General features: G+C 40.8%; 1 protein-coding gene across 26 annotated transcripts in view; it reads right to left on the bottom strand.

Moving 5' to 3' along the window:
* CACNA2D3 (calcium voltage-gated channel auxiliary subunit alpha2delta 3) overlaps positions 1-17,911 on the bottom strand; it is a 924,345-nt gene that overhangs the window by 186,576 nt on the left and 719,858 nt on the right. For all 26 annotated transcript variants that reach the window (XR_014823278.1, XR_014823270.1, XR_014823269.1 and 23 more), the window contains 4 exons: positions 13,377-13,452; positions 10,528-10,580; positions 8,694-8,749; positions 327-438 (listed from right to left, as the gene is read on the bottom strand). Coding sequence is in view for 3 of the 26 variants with exons in the window: in XM_084988628.1 (XP_084844754.1) it covers positions 327-438; positions 8,694-8,749; positions 10,528-10,580; positions 13,377-13,452 (297 nt within the window). In the remaining 23 variants the exon portion in view is untranslated. The remainder of the gene's footprint in view (positions 1-326; positions 439-8,693; positions 8,750-10,527; positions 10,581-13,376; positions 13,453-17,911) is intronic.

The raw sequence follows: 17,911 nt of genomic DNA, 5'->3' as shown, positions 1-17,911 counted from the left end.
AACACTGAAGAACTTTTCCCAAACAGCTGAAATTGCTGTCAATTGGAAACACACCAATTAGAACTTTTTCCAACCATCTACAAACTGCAGGAAAAAATCTCCTATATTCTAGGATGTATTTTCATACATTTGAAGGATTGCCCAATTCTAAATGATGTAACAAAGCCAAGTGGTGTTTCTTTCAAGCTGAAGGAAAGACTTTCTCACACAAGAGGGCAGCCATGTTTCCAGCTCTCAGCATAATCTGGTGCTTGTCAGCCACACTAGCCCATCCAGGAAAGTTCCACACTAAGCAGAAAGGGGTAGGGGTGGGGGGCTGCGCTTACTTGGAGCAGTCTTCACAAGCAATGTTCCCTGAGGTTTCCTTGATGGTGCGCTCAGAGACAAACGCTGGATATTCAGTATCACAAGGCTCCAGGGTCTGTTTCAATTTCTGGGCTGTAGGAATAAGGAAAAAAAAAAAAAAAAAAAAAGATAAAGAATACAAGGCACGGGTTTTGTTGTGACTGGCAGTCCACAGTAACTCAGAACGCAGTTCTGCTCCCGCTGCTCCGTGATTTTTCTAGGCACAGCATAATGCATTATTTTCTAATTAGTCAAGTGATTTCATCTGCCAAGCAACTCTATAAGCTATAATTCCTCAAGCAGTTCTGTTGGAGTGATCAACTATCATTTATACATCACAGAAATTCTACTTTCTGGGACAACATCAGTCATCGGGTCTCTGACCTCAGACTTACTTGAACTTAGAAACAACATATATATGTATATATATCTGATAAATGTATAAAATACAAGTTATACCATATTATTTAGGGTGAGATAAAGGTCATGATACAATTGCATGGTTTTATTACAGAAACAAAATTGAAATATGGAATAGTAAAATACGTAATGTCTTTGAAACACAGCCATGAACCTAATCCTACTATTATGAAGTTCCTTGTCCAGTAAGATAGTGCTAAATAACCCTGGTATGTGGATGAATACATAAGAGGTACTTGGTAAAGGCTTGGTGGTTGATTAAATCATTTAAACAGATTGTGCCTGGTGGGCAATTTTTAAAATTTGTAAATCAGGGATAATATAGTTCTATTAGAGGTTATAGTGAGAATTCAATGAAGTAATATATGTTGAGTACTTACTGCAGTATTTGGAACATAATGAGTGCTAATGTCAATTAATAATAATAGTAATAACAGCAATAGCAACAAAAAATAAAGCTAGCATTCTAATGAAACTATTAATGATGATGACAATGATAACAGATACTACAGCATGGTGGTAAAGGGGAAAGTCAGCAAAGTTTGGAGTACAAATTCCTGCTTCACTGCTTTTAGCTTATCCTTGGCTAGTCCTCAGTATTCTCTTCTGTAAAATGGAGATGCTAGCAGTGCTGGTACTCTTCACAGGATATTCACTCATGAACATTTGCCCAATAGAATGCCTGCTTATAGGTTTCCAATACCCAAACTTTGCATAAAGTTTTTGGCTGATGTCTATAGAGAATTATAAATATATATCTCACATACATATTACATATAATATGTAATTTACATTTTCAACTCTAAAACTCAATAGGATTTTAACAAAATGATGTGTGGGCAGTCTCAAGTTCTATTTATATTCCAAATACAACTGCTTTGGATGTCAGAACCACCAGTAGAGGTTTCATAGCATGCCCATCTGGGAGACTGAAGGCACTGAGCCATCACATGGTTATTGAATGCAAGACAACGGTTTGGTAACAACCAGGTAATTGTTGGGTGATCAGGAAACCATGTTTTAAGCATCCATATCCTAACGTGGTTCTTTCATATACCAGGTTTTTCCCAAGCTTTAATTTTTTGGGGGAAATTGATTGAAGGTTTGGGGTTGAAGCATAATACACTGTAATTTTTCTCATTTAAAACAAAAGGAAGTAGACTTAATCAGCTTTCTTAATGCATTACATCATTTTCAGGAATTGATCACTGACATTAACGGGAGATTCCCACACTAATTCACAGGGTTGTTTTGAGGAATAAATAGACTAAAATATGTACAGCTCTTAACAGACTGACACACATGCAGTTTTCACACACATGTGCACACACACTCACACACACCCACACATGGCCTTCATTAATAGCTAGTTGTGTTTCCATCTACATGCCAGGAGTTAGGCTAATTGAAGAGCAGCTAAAAGTACAAATTCTGGGTATTGTGAATTCTGCTGCTGCTGTGTGACATCAGGTGGGTTTTTAATTTCTCCGCACTGTAGTGTTCTCATCTGCAAAATGAGAAGAACAGAACCAACTCCACATGGTCATTTGAGGATCAAATGAATTCATCCATGAAAAGTGGCTGACATTGCTAATGATACTTAAGTGTATGTGCCTTCTGCCACCATGACTTCCACTGTGTTATTTCATTGAGTCCTCAGATTGTCGGCCTTTTTGAGCCACTGCTGTGTGGTTAGAATGATGGCTGCCTCTCTGATCCTGGCTCTACTGAGGGGACTGCGCTGGTAACCTTCATGCCCACACAGGCCAGGTCCCGAACACCATCTATCCCCAGGCCCTGTGGTGCTAGCTCACAGGACATGTCCTTACATGCTTGCTGAGTAAATAATTCTCTTGAATGGTGTTTTGCTGGCAACTAAAAGAAACAAAGGAAATGAGAAACTCTGAGTTCCTAATGGCAAACTGCCTGCCTTGGGTGGAAGACAGGATTGATTTCAGGCAGCCCAGGTCCAACAGTAACAACACAGAGGTACTTGGTAGGAACATCGTTCTCTTCCCATTTCTTTGTCAATGTCTTGATTTTTGTCAGGGGGATACCTTTGTTTAATGCTTGAGAGTTTGTGCCATCTTTTTTTTTTTTTTTCCATTTATTTTTCTTTCATTTGCTCTTCTCTCCTTTGAGTCTAGGGAGGCCAAATATGGAGCTGGGAGTTTCTGACTACAAATCAATAACACTTTATTTCCAGGATTCTTATTTTTACAATTGATTTCTCTGTGTGGCAAGCGATACTGACTTTTAATTTGAGAAGCTTCCTTTTGATATTTAGTTTATTTAAATTTCCAAAAGTGAGTCAGTTGAAATAAAGATTCAGTAAACAGAAGCAAAGATTATAAGTGAATATAGTACAAGCATACAGATGGCATATAATAATCCAATGATGGTAACAGCTAAATTTATTAAGAAATGACTACATGCCAGATGTTATTCCGCTTTACATGTATTTTTTATTTAATAGTAAAACATGACTAGAGTTCCCGTCATGGCTCGGAAGAAACACATCTGACTAGCATCCATGAGGACGAAGGTTCAATCTCTGGCCTCACTCAGTGGGTTAAGGATCTGGCGTTGCCATGAACTGTGATGTTAGGTCTCAGATGCGCCTTGGATCGTGCATTGCTGTGGCTGTGGTGTAGGCAGTTCCCTAGCCTGGGAACCTCCATGTGCTGTGGGTGCAGTCTTAAAAAAAAAATAGTAAAACATGACAAAATTTAAAAAAAATTAAACTATGAGATTGGAACAATTGCTGTTTTGTAGATTAGATTAGCAAATGGAGGAGAGGATGAAGTGAATTGCCCTTCATGCAGTGAGTATGTGGGAGAGCCAAAATTTGAACTTGGGATGTCTGGGTCTTGTGTGTATATGTGTGTGTGTATATGTATATTTCATATTTTAGTTTTATTGAAGTATAGTTGATTTACAATATTGTGATCATTTCTGCTGTACAACAGAGTGATTCATTTATACATATACACACATCCATTGTTTTTTAGATTCTCTTCCCATATTGATTATCACAGAATATTGGGTAGACTTCCCTGTGCTATACAGCAAGTCCCCATTGGCCAGTCATTCCATATACCAGAGCCAGCCCATATATATTTTAACTGCTCTATGAAGTTTGGCCAATGGAAGAATGGGAAGAAAGGTCTCTGGGGCAGGCTGAGATAGGCAGCACATGTGATTTAAATAACTGACAATTACACCATTTCTAATTCTGATTGTCTGGGCCCAGTTATAATACAGTGAGTCCAACAATCTCACAGGTGAGACTCATTTGGCTCTGATCCCTTTTGAGGATGAAATTCTTGTTTCCTTGACAATTGCAGAGTACCCATACGGATGTGGTGATAAACAATTGAGTTCATTTGCAGCATGGCTATAGATTGGTTGGAAGTTGCTTGGTGCTTTGGGGAAACATACAAATTATCATATAAAACCATGGCCACATTTAATCTAAATAACATAGTTTACTATGAAGACCTTTCTTTGTTTGGAGTGCTATGGAAAATGCTACATATATTTGCCAGTCATTACTGTTTATCCATGGGAGTTCAAACCAGTAACTATGGCTGCCCGCTATCTAATGGCTCTCAGGCATTTGAAACTCATTATCTTACAAAGGTGTAGGGACACAAGGCTCATGGAGCTCAGCTAGACTGATTCCTTATATTTCCACAAGGGAAAACAAGAGTTCAGAAAGCAGACAGAGCCTGTGCGGAGTCCCACAGAAAGTGACTCATCACAACCATCATTATTTACCTAAAGAGCAAAACACCCCCCACCACATTTGTAACCAATACGCACTAAGTGCTTACTACATGCTAAACACTGTGTTAGACCCTTTGATGGGTGGGATCCTCACCCCCACACAGGGAGCAAGGCTCTGCTGCTATCAAGTTCTACAAAGAGACTAAAACTCAGAGAAATGAACTGCTTGCCCACAGTCACACGACTCTATGTTACAGAGCCCAGAAGAGCACGGACATGGTCACATCCTAGAGCCTCCACTCTTGGCCATCACCCTGTCTGCCTCCCACGCTGGTTACACTGGATGCCTCGGGCTGAAGCTGCCAGAACCTATCGTTCACTCACAATGAAGCCCCCAGTGAGCATCCACACAATTGAATTTCTTTAATTTTCCCTTAGCAACAAATGTCCCTGATGAGAATAACTGACTTGGGTTCACAGTAATTATGTGCAGACAATCAGGAATGAATAGAGTTGCCATTTGAAAAGCTTTCCTCTTCTTTTGTCTCTGGGAATGCACCCCCATTCATAACCGGGTGCCAGCAAGCTCCATTCTCTTTGTGCAAGTTCGCCAAAATGATACCTTTGTGATAATCAAGCAGAAATGGCCTTCCACAGTCCCCTTCATTAAGGAAATGAAGCAGATAAACAGTGTAATTATGGATTCCATTTTTAGCTAAACAAAGATGTATGTCTCAGTTCAGGGTCTTTATCCAGTGAGTGAAGGGTAAATTTAGAACTAAGAAACCTCGCAAGGCAATGTTGTTATGGGGCTTGGAACTCTTCCCTGCTTACCCTGGGTCTGAGATTCACATTTACTTTTAACAAAGATTCAGATGATAGCAGTTCTGCAGGCAAGTGCCTTTACCCCCATCTGAATCAGTTTTTTCATCTATAAAATGGAGAAAGTCATAGCCATGCCCAGCAGGGGGCTGCAGGTCTGAATGACAGTCCACGTCCAGCAGCTTGCTCAACGAGGGATTCACAGAAGGTCAGCTGTGTCTCTCACCATCTTCCAATGGAGATGGCCAGTCTTGGTTTAGGGTTGAGTCCATTATCTATTATCTGTCTGACTTAGGTTACTCAGAGAGGTTCAGTCACAAATTCTAGTAGTCCCTTCCTCTCAGAGACATTGAAAGGATCTGAAGAGAACTACTGCCAGCATTCTGCAAAGGGAAAAGCACTGCATGCTAGCATACCACATGCAGATGATGTAACTATTTGACAAGATTTTTGTGCAGTCTGTCAATGGTGTGAAAGGATTTGAAATTATCTATTAAGGGTTCAAAAAGCTTCTGAAGACAGAAAACAGAGACCTGAAGTATGACATAATTCCTCTTAGCTAAAATTTTAGCTACCTCATAGAAGAAAGGAGAAGGAATGTGGAATTTCAAAATGGGAACCTTTGGAAGTTCCCTTGTGGCATGGTGGGTTAAGGATCCACTGTTGCCACAGCTGTGGTGTAGGCTGCAGCTGAGGCACAGGTTCGATCCTTAGCCTGGAAACTTCCACCCACATGCTGCAGATGTGGGTGCAGACAAAAAAAAAAAAAAAAAAAAAAAAAAAAAGGAACCTTTGCAAGTTTCTATGACTGTCATGAATACAAGATGGTATCTCCCTTCCTTATTCATCTCTTCTAACCTACCCCCTTGGTCTACCCAGGGTTTCTCCTCAGTGACACTACTGACATACTTAGTTGCATAATTCTTTGTTGTGAGGGGCTGTTCTGTGTGTTGAAGGGAGTTTAGCAGCATCTCTGACCCCTATCCATTAAATGCCAGTAGCAGCTCTCTCCAAATTCCAGTTGTGACAACCAAAAACGTCTCCAGAGGTTGAAACGACCCCTGGAAGCAAAATCACCCTCAGGTTGAAAACTACTAGTTTAAGCAGAGATCACAGGGACCAGTATGCATCAGACACTGAACAACTAAGAACCAAAGTCAAGGATCAAAACAAGAGTGAGGGCAGATGTTTGGGGCAGCAGGTCCTGGAGAAGGAAATCAGGCCAAGGTGAGAATCGGGGAAGTGGCAATGGAGGTTGGCATGAAGAGGGGGCACTCTCATGCTCACCACCAAAGCCCCTCAACCAGGGTGGGCAGGCATGTGGGAATGAGAAGAATGCCAGAAAATGAACCACTGGAGATTACCAGCCTACTGCCCTTGTACGGGGCACAGTCCTCAGCAAGAGCCTGACATCTTACCAAAACAGCCACCACCACCTAACATGGGAGCCCCAACTACCACACACAGAAACTTATTCTGTGCCCTGTCTTGCACATGAGCTTTGCATGAACGGTTTAACCCACTGCTCACTACCGCTTCACATCTATTGTTAGCTCTATCAACAAATAAGGAAATCAAAGCCCAAAGAAACCAAGTGACTTATCCAAAGCAGCATAACTAGCAAGTGGCAGGGGAAGGCTGACTTCAGGGCCAGGGCCTTTATCTCCAGATAAGCAGCCTCTCCAGCCTTCCAGGTTCAAAGCCTGACTGGGAGGTTATGGTGATTTGTCCCCAGGCACTGGTGCTGCAGAGAGAGCAGCCATCTAACCAATTTGCCATCCATTCTCTTGGCCTCTGCTGAACTTCTTTCTTCTTTTTCCTCTCTTTTAATCTCATGTATCTTTTTTTCACCCATAATAGTAAAATCATGGACATGTTAGTCATATAAGAAAAATGACTGGAAAAAGACAACAAGCACCCATTAGTTAAATTCCTACTCATCTCTCGCTTTCAAATCATGTACAATTTTAAAGAGAAGCAGGTTCGTGTTATAGGTAAAATTTCCTTTGGGGTATATGAGAGTTTTCTCTTCCTAATTCATATTTTCATCCCTGCTTATAGACTCTTCATTGGCCTGATGGCTGATCTGATTTAACTCTACATCCTCCTTCTCCCAAAGCACTGGGGGCTTTGGGGAGTATATACAGTTTTGTATATTATTTTTCTTGCTATATTACCAAATTTCCTAAGTATTTTCTATGCCTTCCTATGAATGAGCACAGAAAAAAGCCATAAGTTTGTTTCCTATGTCTGTCTGTTTCTATTTTGTATATAGATTAATTTGTATTATTTTTAGACTCCATATATAAGTGGTATCATATCGTATCTGTCTTTCTCTGTCCAACTTACTTCACTAAATATAATATTCTCCAGGTCCATCCATATTGCTGCAAATGGCAATATTTCATTATTTTTAGGATCAACACTGTCATAATCACCATCATGAATTAATCACAGCTACCATTTAGAAGGCTTACTATATTCCAGTTCTATTCAGCATATATCATGATGTATCTTACATTAAATGCACACATGTACACAAATGACATGAGATAAATATTATTTATTATTTTCTCCATTCTGGGGAAACTGAGCCTTGTAGAGATCAGCTAACTTAACATTCAGAGCCAGCACTCAAATCCATACTAATCTAACTCTACAGCCCAGACATATAATAGTTTCTACTAATTACTGCTCAAGTCATTGATGGTTTTTTAGGGCCACACCTGTGGCCCATGGAGGTTCCCAGGCTAGAGGTCCAATTGGAACTGTAGCCATCAGCCTAAACCACAGTCACAGCAATGCCGGATCCCAGCTGCGTCTGTGACCTACACCACAGCTCACAGCAGCGCCAGATCCTTAACCCTCTGAGCGAGGCCAGCGATCAAACCCACCTCCTCAGGTATTCTAGTCAGACTCCTTTCTGCTGCACCATGAAGGGAACTCCCATTGATGGTTTCTGAGCAGAGAAATATGATCCAAGAAAGAAATATGATCAGATTTCTACTTTATGAAGGTAATGGTAAAAAGGTAATGGCTATCCATCTATTCAACCTGAGAAAGGCAATGTGTCTGTCACCCCTAGATTTCAGCACTGCCCTCTAGCTTTTGAAGAATTCACCTGGGCAGTATATGACCTCAAAGCTTTAGGTGAGGAAATAAGTCAAAGGGTACATTCAACATGGGCTGAATGAAGCCTGTGGAATTTCTGCTGAATGGTGCTGCTCTTCATACAAAGGATGCCTTTGCTGACAGAGAGAAAAAAAAATCATCACTTTGTCCTGGGTAGTTTTATGTGAGCACATCCCTGTTAAAAGTATCAGTAAACCCCAAGTTTCCAACTCCGAGCTAGGAAAGGGAAGGTAGTTGCTGCTTACCCTTAGCTGTCATATCTGAGTGCCACCAACTGCAGAGGTTAAATTCCACCAGGAACCTAAACAGGAGATGGGAAATTTCAATGTTACTTGGTTACTCACAGTCTGAATAGAATAATGACTTTCTATGTGATTCAGCATCACTCACCTCATTTGAAAGAATAACATCATCATCTGGAGATAACACGATTAGTTCAGTTACCACTGAATTTTCACTAGGTTTTATCTGACTTGTGAATGACCATTTTTTCACCAATAGCAGCAAAACCCTGACATCAGGTGACTTAGACTCGGGGACTCTGTTGAGAAATACCTTGCTTCATGGGTAGAAATTGTTTTCTTTTTCTTTCTTTCTTTCTTTTTTTTTTTTTTCTTTTTTCTTTTTTCCTTCTTAGGGCTGCACCTGCAGCATATGGAAATTCCCAGACTAGGGGTCTAATCCAAGCTGTAGCTGCTGGCCTACGCCACAGCTACAGCAATGTCAGATCCGAGCCGTGTCTGCGACCTACACCACAGCTCATGATAACACCAGATCCTTAACCCACCAGATCAAACCTGTGTCCTCATGGTTACTAGTCAGATTCATTTCCACTGAGCCACAACAGGAACTCTTTTTTTTCCCCCTTTCCTTTTCTTTTTCTTTTTTTGAAATTGTTTTCTTGTTATTGTCTGAGTCTATAGTAAAAAGTCAACATTCACAGGGGTTCCCCTGACTTGGTTCAGAAATACAAATAGAATATTCTCTGCATAGACTGTGATCTTCAGTATAAAGGATGCCTTCAAAATCTACATTGCAACACAAACATATTCAGATGAGTGTGGGGCTGTGTGTGGAGTCTCAGGGTGCTGGGGGCAGATGGTACAAACTCCACTTTATGAAGTTATGCCACAATGCAACTCTACAAAAATCACAATTTCTCAAATGCTAGTAAAGAATGCAAAAGTAGTATAAATCCTCCAAATGAATGGAAATAGATCAAAATTCAGTCATTTCCTTCTCAGATTCATGGCTGCTATCTCTAGCAGCTCACAATAAAAATCCCATTATTATCTGTATTTTCTGTCTCTTATGTACATGTAGAATTTACTCCCCATTTGAAGTTATAACTGTTAATATAGGTTACATTAAAGCAATAAAGAAGACAGTTTGTTCATCAAACCATAAGAAATCTACCTTAAACCCATAGTTCTGGAACTTTACAGGGAAAATAAGAATAAGAGTTTGGTGCAGTGTGAATGATCTGGTTTCCATGCTGGTCCATGGAATTCCTCCCTTCTGTGTGACACAGTGTTTCTGTAATGTAGCCAATAGCTCATCTGGAAGTTAAGCCTTTCATCTTTGTGCCATTTCAAGTCTGACCTAAGTCACAGATGCATCCAGCAGGACTGTAATTTGACAGGGTAAACAATTAAATCACACCTGAGAAACCCCTGACCCATGACTGCACAGGCCCCCCACACCTACACATGCCAAGACATCCAAAGTAGCACAGTGGACAGCCCCGCAATTTGTTCTACTGACCACAGCCCACCCAAGCTGCATTAAAAACAGCCAGACATCTATGTTAAATTTAACAGTAACCACAATAAATAAATTTGGCTTGTGTATTGCAAGCTGTTACTCAGCTAAACAGTGACATAAGGACATAAGCAGTGACCATGAATAACTTAATAAAAGACTCAACATTCAATATGTTGAAACGTTGGATGAGGTTATCACAGAGTATTACGAATCATCTGATGGTTATTGAGAGCATGAAGCACATGCTCCCAAGTCACTTTGTAACACAAAAAGAAAAGCAATAACACTTTTACAAATGCAGCAAATCGTACTTACAAGACAAGTTCTGTCATTATCCATTTTACGGCAGCAAGGAAGGCATTATAAGGCTGAAGAGGAGAATTCAGTTCATTAAAGACAATGTATCACACACAAAATTTGTAGTTTAACCTAAGGCTTTATATAAAGATAATGTTATTCTTCTAGAGAGATTGATATCGTTTCGAAAAACAGTGAAGCTCTAGCTAAAAGAAGAAAATGGTTGGATACTGTATCCCAAAACTAACATTTTAAAACTTTGAACTCCGCTGTAGTGAGATGTGATTTACAAGTAAAATAAACATGATCTAATACAAGGGTTATCTCTGGGAGGAAAAAGGAAGTTCAGCAAATGATGCTTAAACCTTTACCCTCCAGGGGCTAATATTTCGCAGCCTAATGCTCAGGGGCTGGAATCATATAGCTAATTTCAAATGGTAATTCAGAGGGCTGCCTCTCAGAAAGGTGATTCCCTGTTCTCCATCACTGTATGTCATTCACTGAACTAAGCAAAAATTGCACATACTTGATTTTAATGCCGCCCATGAATTATGTAGGATTTAAGCTGCCTTTTCTCACACTTACATATTCGGACTTGAAAAAAATGATAACCATATAAACATGTGATTTTATCCTTGCAGAAAATCCCCTTCACTCTATAAAAGAAGGCATTGACAGCCTAATCTTTATTTCAGAATATTTTAATTAAAAAAAGCAGTGGGATTGTTTACTCTATGATATTTCCTATGTGGATAATTCAATTTCCTGAATTCTGGAAAATACCAAGTCTCTCCCTCAGTCGGTTCTTTGTACCTAGGTATGCCAGATATGTGAGTGGTGGGTGGACCTGAGAGACAGGCAATTACATTGGCAAAGCCCAGGCCCCAAGTGGTGGGTCCAAAAAAATCTCAGAACCTTTTGTGGTTGCCTTTAGGTAGCAAGGAATTGAAATGCCTAATCCTGGTTTCTGACTGTGGTGGCTGCTTAATCTTACCTTCTAAGCATTTTAATGATAAGGACTAGAATTAGGAATGGGGGGATTATCCAGTTTCAAATAAAACAAGAACCAATTTATACCCCTGACCATTTTTAAAACTTCCCTATTTGAAGACAGTGAGCAAATGAACAGAACAACTTCAACAGTCCACTGGGGTTACCCCCAGCCCACCCAGATTTCAGACTGGATCTCTTGCTCTGATGGTGTCATCAATCCCCGAATCAGAGGGCTTTTAGCATTAGGGTCAGATAAGGATGTGAACTATCAACTATTCCCTAAAATCAAATGCAGCTATGTGGTCCTGTGGTTCTGCCATTAAATTTATTATGGTTTGAAAAATAATCACCTTTCAAAAAGCCAGGGTGGGGAGTTCTCTCCTGGCTCAGTGGTTAACAAACCCAACTAGGATCTGCGAGGATGCAGGTTTGATCCCTGGTCTCGTTCAGGGTGTTAGGATTCGGCATTGCTGTGGCTGTGGTTTAGGCCAACAGCTGTACCTCAGATTTGACCCCTAGCCTGGGAATTTCCATATGCTGCAGGTGCAGCTCTAAAAAAAGGAAAAAAAAAAAAAAAAAAAAAAAAAGATGGGCAGACCATAAGACAGCTCTGTGTCTTTGTACTTGCTGGGATGGGTAGTGACCTTTCAGTGGTCCTCCATAGTGCAGGAGGAGAGAGTGAATAAAAGGATTAAGGAGGTTTGGGAGGTGAGCTGAGGCACAGGGGCAGCTCACACCCAGAGGGCTGGGGTGGGGGAGGGTACTCCAGCAATCCCTGCCAGAAATCAGCTCAAAGCAGGATAAACAAAGGGATTATGTAAATACAGGATTAAAACATTTAAATGCATATTAGCATTCGAAAGAGTAAAGCCATTGAGCTTTTAAGCCTAATGATAAAAACATATCTTGGGAACATTTAAGTCTGGAAATATTCATGCTAAAGTTAAAGAAGTTGGGTTTGGAAAGATATGTTGATTCTCATTAAAAAGCAGTATTTTTCAAAACATCCAATTTTTAGTTTCTAGTTGCTCTCAGAATGTTCCAGCTCAGAATCACTTCTTGCTCCCTCAGTATATGAGAACTTTATTAAATATTTGGTTTTTAAATAATCCCCTTGCAAGATACTATATCTGCAAATGAGAAGGTATGTATTTATACTGTAAAGCCAAAATGGCTCTTAAAGTTTGTGTTTCAAACCAAATTTTAGGTTAACTGTTAAATTTACAAAATGATAACAAGTAAAGGTTATATTTATAGCCATATGCCAGACTAGGCTGAAGTATCTTTATCTGTTTTATCTGTGTTTTCGAGTTACTGGTGGCCAAACACATTGCTTGCACACTGTAAATTATATTTTTAAGTGTACATTGTAAGTTAATATCTGGTGATCTGACAGCCAGTTTCTAATGATACAAAGCTATGTTGATTGATCTTCGACTTTGACACCATTGATTAAATCAGTTCCAGGGAAAATGATGTGAAAAGCAACAGAAGGATTAGATTAGAGAATATGATCAAAATGTGGATTTGCTCATCCCTATTACAAACCAAAAGGAAGATTTCTGTTGACCCAAGACAAATTCTCTTTTATTTGAGAATGAAAGCATGGACAAGATTCCCTTTTTCTCTCCATCAAAAGGGGGTTAACTGCATGAATCCATTGAAGACTTTAGACCTGGGTTATTCACATAATCACTGGATTTAAACAGAAGTGACTTTCCTTTGCCAGTAAAATAGGAAACACATTTAAATATCATGGTTTTGAAACAGATAAACTTGATGACTCAAAAAAAAAAAAAAAAAAAAAAAAAAAAAGCCATGCTCACACCCGGGGAAATGCGCAGCTGCTTGTGGAGTGACAGCAGCGTACTTACATCCAGTAGACCATGGGCACCATCGCTGCTCTCCTTGTTGGCTCTGCACATGGCTTGATAGTCATAAAGGGTAATTCTATAGGAGAGAACAGAAAGGAGCTTCACTAAATGGGAAAACACGAGAACCAGATGCTGCTGTGGACCAATCAGCAAGGTGAACAGTCACCAACACAACCATCCAAAGCAAAGATGGGGAGGGGGAAGGAGAAAACCCCTAACTTGGCAGAAGAGTCATTTGTCTGACCAAGAATGACGTGCATGGACCAGGATACTCCTAACTGAATTCTGGGCCCCCAACTGAATCCATGTGAACCGTGTCTCCAAGGTCAAGGAGAGCTGAGTAGGGCCAATTTGGGTTGAGAAATAGAAGGATCCTCTGTCACATTTAAGCACAGGAAATAGGCTTGGCTCAAGATAAGTCTGGCACTTTGACACTTTGTTGGAAACCAGCTGGCTCATTGGTTCTAATCCCCCATCCTCCATTCCCATCATCAGGGCAGGGAGCATATTCTTACTTTTGAAAACAGTGTGGTTTATGAAAGAAGAAAGGAAACATTTTTTTCTTTAATGGTGATAAAAATATAGCTCTCATCCCAGTTATGACATTTACTCAGTTGCAAAGATGTTTTACTTTATAATTTTTCCAGATATTTTAGTTTCCTATGAACAACTTTACAAAATGAAATAGAATGGCAATTTCTGGCAGCAGTTAAGAGCTTTTCAGTAGAGCAAACATCTTATCCCAAAGGAGACATGCACTTCATCCTCCCTGACCCACCTCCTCCTCCCACTGAAAACGAGAATAGCCCTACGAGGCTCCTGGGAGAAAATGCCTTTCTCTGTCCCCCATTTCTTGTTCTTAGAAAATGGGCCTCATTCAGCCACCATGACCTTCCCTGAGTTCCTAGGGTCAGGTTCAGACAGTTGTTGATCAGGGAAGGAAGGGATGCAAAGACCAGGGAGGAACAGTCAAGCAACAATAGTACAGCCTTGGGGCAGGATCCTGGTTCCCTCTCAAGGGATACACATAATAATATAGGCATCTTATACACCTAAGAGAAAAGTTATATTCCTTATGCTTCTTCTAGAAATGAATACTTTAAAATTGAACAGCTCAGAGTCCTTCCTTGTCCTTCTCCCTGACTTAAGTGCACCCTAAACACAATCATCTGTAAATTAAAGATTAGGCACTTTGAGCACAATTGCCTGGGGGTTAAAGATTATTATTAGCACATGGTGTTTTCCAGGAACTTTCCTAGTTTGTTCTGATCTCTGATCACGATGCCCTTTTTGCAAATATGGTCATTCTAGGCAATAACCCAGAAGACCACCATCATGCCATGCTAAGATCTCCTGGGTTCAGCTTCGATGAGTAAGATTCCCCCAAAAGAAAGAAGAATGCATGTTTGTTCCAATTCTGATTCCTATCTGAAAACCTGTTTTTCTCCTTTTTACCATAAAACTCCTTGCAATTCTTTCTAATGGGGGGGGGGGGCACAGTTTTTAGGGCATTAGCTTGCTGTGACCCTCTTTGCCTGGCAAAGCAATAAAGCTATTTTTCTCTACTTTACCCAAAACTCTGTGTTTCAATTCGGCACCAGCAGAGAGAGGCCGAATTCCAGCAACACTGCTATTCCCACATCCCAAAGGAGAGACACTTAAAGTCCAGCCTGAGTCAAGTAACAGCTGCCAGATGGCATGTTAACACTGTAATACATGAACTTCTAAATGACTAGAAGGAATTCTCCCTACAGGAATCCCTTTCTGAAATAATGCAGTGCTTAATGTGGAGCATACTTAATGCTGTGCTGGAAACGTACGCTAGAATAAAAGTTCCAAGCTGCAGGACTGGGGCTGGATCTTCTTCACACCTACGCCCACCACCTATGCCCACAGCAGCCAGTATGGAGAAGGTATTAGGTTTTAAAAGGTCAAATGAATGAATGATTGCCTGATTGCATGAATCTTGAATAGATCATGGTATAACTGAGATCGAAGAGGTCAATTGCAAAATGAGATGTGAACGCTTCCTCCTCTGGACAGTAAACTAGAGATCACACACACACACACACACACACACACACACAGATCAACCAAAGAGCATCTATGGGTACCAAGTAGAAAACTGGCCACATTTGACCAAATCAAGGTGGATACCAGCCCCTGACCAGGACCACATAGGCACCCATGGGCAGCAGAGCCCAAGAGTGTACCAGTGTCACACAATCTCCTGGCAAGGCCTCAAAGCCTCTTCCTCATCAGGACATTGGTAGTCTTTGTTTTTTTTTTTTTTTTTTTTTTTTTGTCTTTTTGCCATTTCTTGGGCAGCTCCTATGGCATATAGAGGTTCCTAGGCGAGGGGTCTAATCGGAGCTGTAGCTGCCAGCCTATGCCAGAGCCACAACAATGCTGGATCCGAGCCATGTCTGCGACCTACACCACAGATCAGGGCAATGTCGGATCCTTAACCCACTGAGTAAGGCCAGGGATCGAACCCACATCCTCATGGTTCCTAGTTGGATTCGTTAACCACTGAGCCATGACGGGAACTCCTGGACATTGGTAGTCTTGTTGATTGTCTTCCTGTTTTTTGCTGCCAATAGATGCAAGCAAAACCTATATTTATTGAGACAGAAATGAAATCTATGAACCAGCCAAGCATCTGGTTCAAGGAAGTCCCTTAACAAACTTCTCACAGAGACACTCATCATTGATGGAGTCCTGACACTAACATGGCTATGAAATCAATTGCAGACCACAAAGGACAACTCTAATGGGTCCCTGACTGGCCCACTACACCACAGTCTGTATCCTCAATAGGAGATTTCTGCAGGTGCTGCTAAAAGGGCTTTCTAGGATTTGGCAATAATCCTATTGGCTTTATCCTCTTCCTACTGCCCAACTCTGTCTCTGCAGCTTGAATTTGGGCTGGAGCCCATGAGAGGTAGCATGGGTTGAGTGGAACATGAGTGTGCTTGGGGTCTTAGAGACTTGGATGCAGTGTGGCCTTGGCTTAAAGGTTTGGTTCTGACATTTATTCAGAGTGCAATCATAGCAGGTTGCTTTCTTTCTTCTGTGGCTTCATTTTTTTTCACTTATAAAGAGACTCCCAGATATATTCTGAGATTTCAATAATCAGGCATGTAGAAGTATACCAAAAAATACTTTGCTATGTGCCAGCCTTCTTACAACCTTACAATAGAAGGCCTAATTTTGTTTTTTGCAAGAGCTTGGCCTCTTAAAGCTATGCTATTTCCAAAGGCTCAAGTGACTGGCAGTGTGAATTAATAATTAACAAGCCATCTTTGGAGTCATGACCTGAGCTCAAATCTTAACTCATCCACTTATTTCAATTTTTTTTTCAACCTTTTGGTGCCTCAGTTTCCTCATCTGCAAAAGAGTGAGAATAATGGCTACCTTATATTGGGGTTGTGAGGATTAACTGAGGAAATACACATGTATTGCCTTTAGCACAGTGCCTGGTACAGAGGAAGCATTCAACAAAAGTCAGGGCTGCAGCTGCTGTTATAATTTATTAGTCTGGTTTTCACTGCCATTATTAATTAATGGGGGTGGTGTTAAATGCAATGGGAATTGACTCATGCTTTACCCAGCTGGCTGGAGGATGGATAGGCCTCCTGGTGTTCTTAGCTCATGGGCATATATGATGCAACATAAAATTCTCACTTGTTACTGCAATAACAGACACCTTCAGAAGCCATGCTAGGGTTATCAAGAAATGATGTGGGAAGCCCGTCCATGGGCTTCATAGCTGAGGGCCATGGTAGCAATAGCTGATGGCTACTGAACCATGAGCTCGGTACTCTTTTAAGCATGCTTCTACAAGATAGATTCTAACAATCCCCTTTTACAGAGGGGCAAACCAAGTCTTAGCTAGCCTGAAAATATGCCCAAGTTCACATATCTAACAAAGTGGCAGAGCTAGAATTGGACAGGAGCCAAGCTGAATTCACTCAACTCTGCCTTCTGCTCAGTAGCAGGCTCTGACAGGTCCTAGGAAATGCTTAGAATTCAGCCCTGTGTCCCATTCCAGAGTTTAATTGCAATGTCAAAGGAAATACTACCCAAGATAAAAAAGTCTCATAATCAATATCCAGAATCAAATTTCAACCCAAACTAAGAGGCTGGGCCAGCTGTGAGAGCTAGGTGAAAGCCCTTTGCCATAGTAACTGCCCTGCCAGACAGATAGCTGGAAACTCAGGATTCCCCTGGCATCATTTTCAAAGGCTCCTGTTTACATGTCGGGGGCCAAACTCAACTGCTCTGGGGCAACCTCCAGGCCAGGGTTCCTATCTTTCATTTTACAAGGAAGCTTTCCTGATGGGATTGCCATGGAGAAGGCTACAAAACAAACTTTCTGTCTTCTCCACATGTAGTCAGTTTTAACTAGATGCTGCAGAAAGAAACACTTCCAGATTGTTGCCCTTTTTGAAGTGATTTCGTTACTGTTTTAAATAACTCCATTTTGTGGCTACCTGTATCCTGTTCAGCTGATTATAGTTAAAGAACATGAT

Source organism: Sus scrofa, chromosome 13 (genome assembly GCF_054392235.1).
Source record: "Sus scrofa isolate SSC_HxYL_T2T_F1_AM1 chromosome 13, Sscrofa_HxYL_maternal_Yorkshire_Landrace_v2.0, whole genome shotgun sequence".
Taxonomy (NCBI): domain Eukaryota; kingdom Metazoa; phylum Chordata; class Mammalia; order Artiodactyla; family Suidae; genus Sus; species Sus scrofa.
Note: the sequence above shows the minus strand (reverse complement) of the source record. Positions and strands in the feature narration are given on the sequence as shown.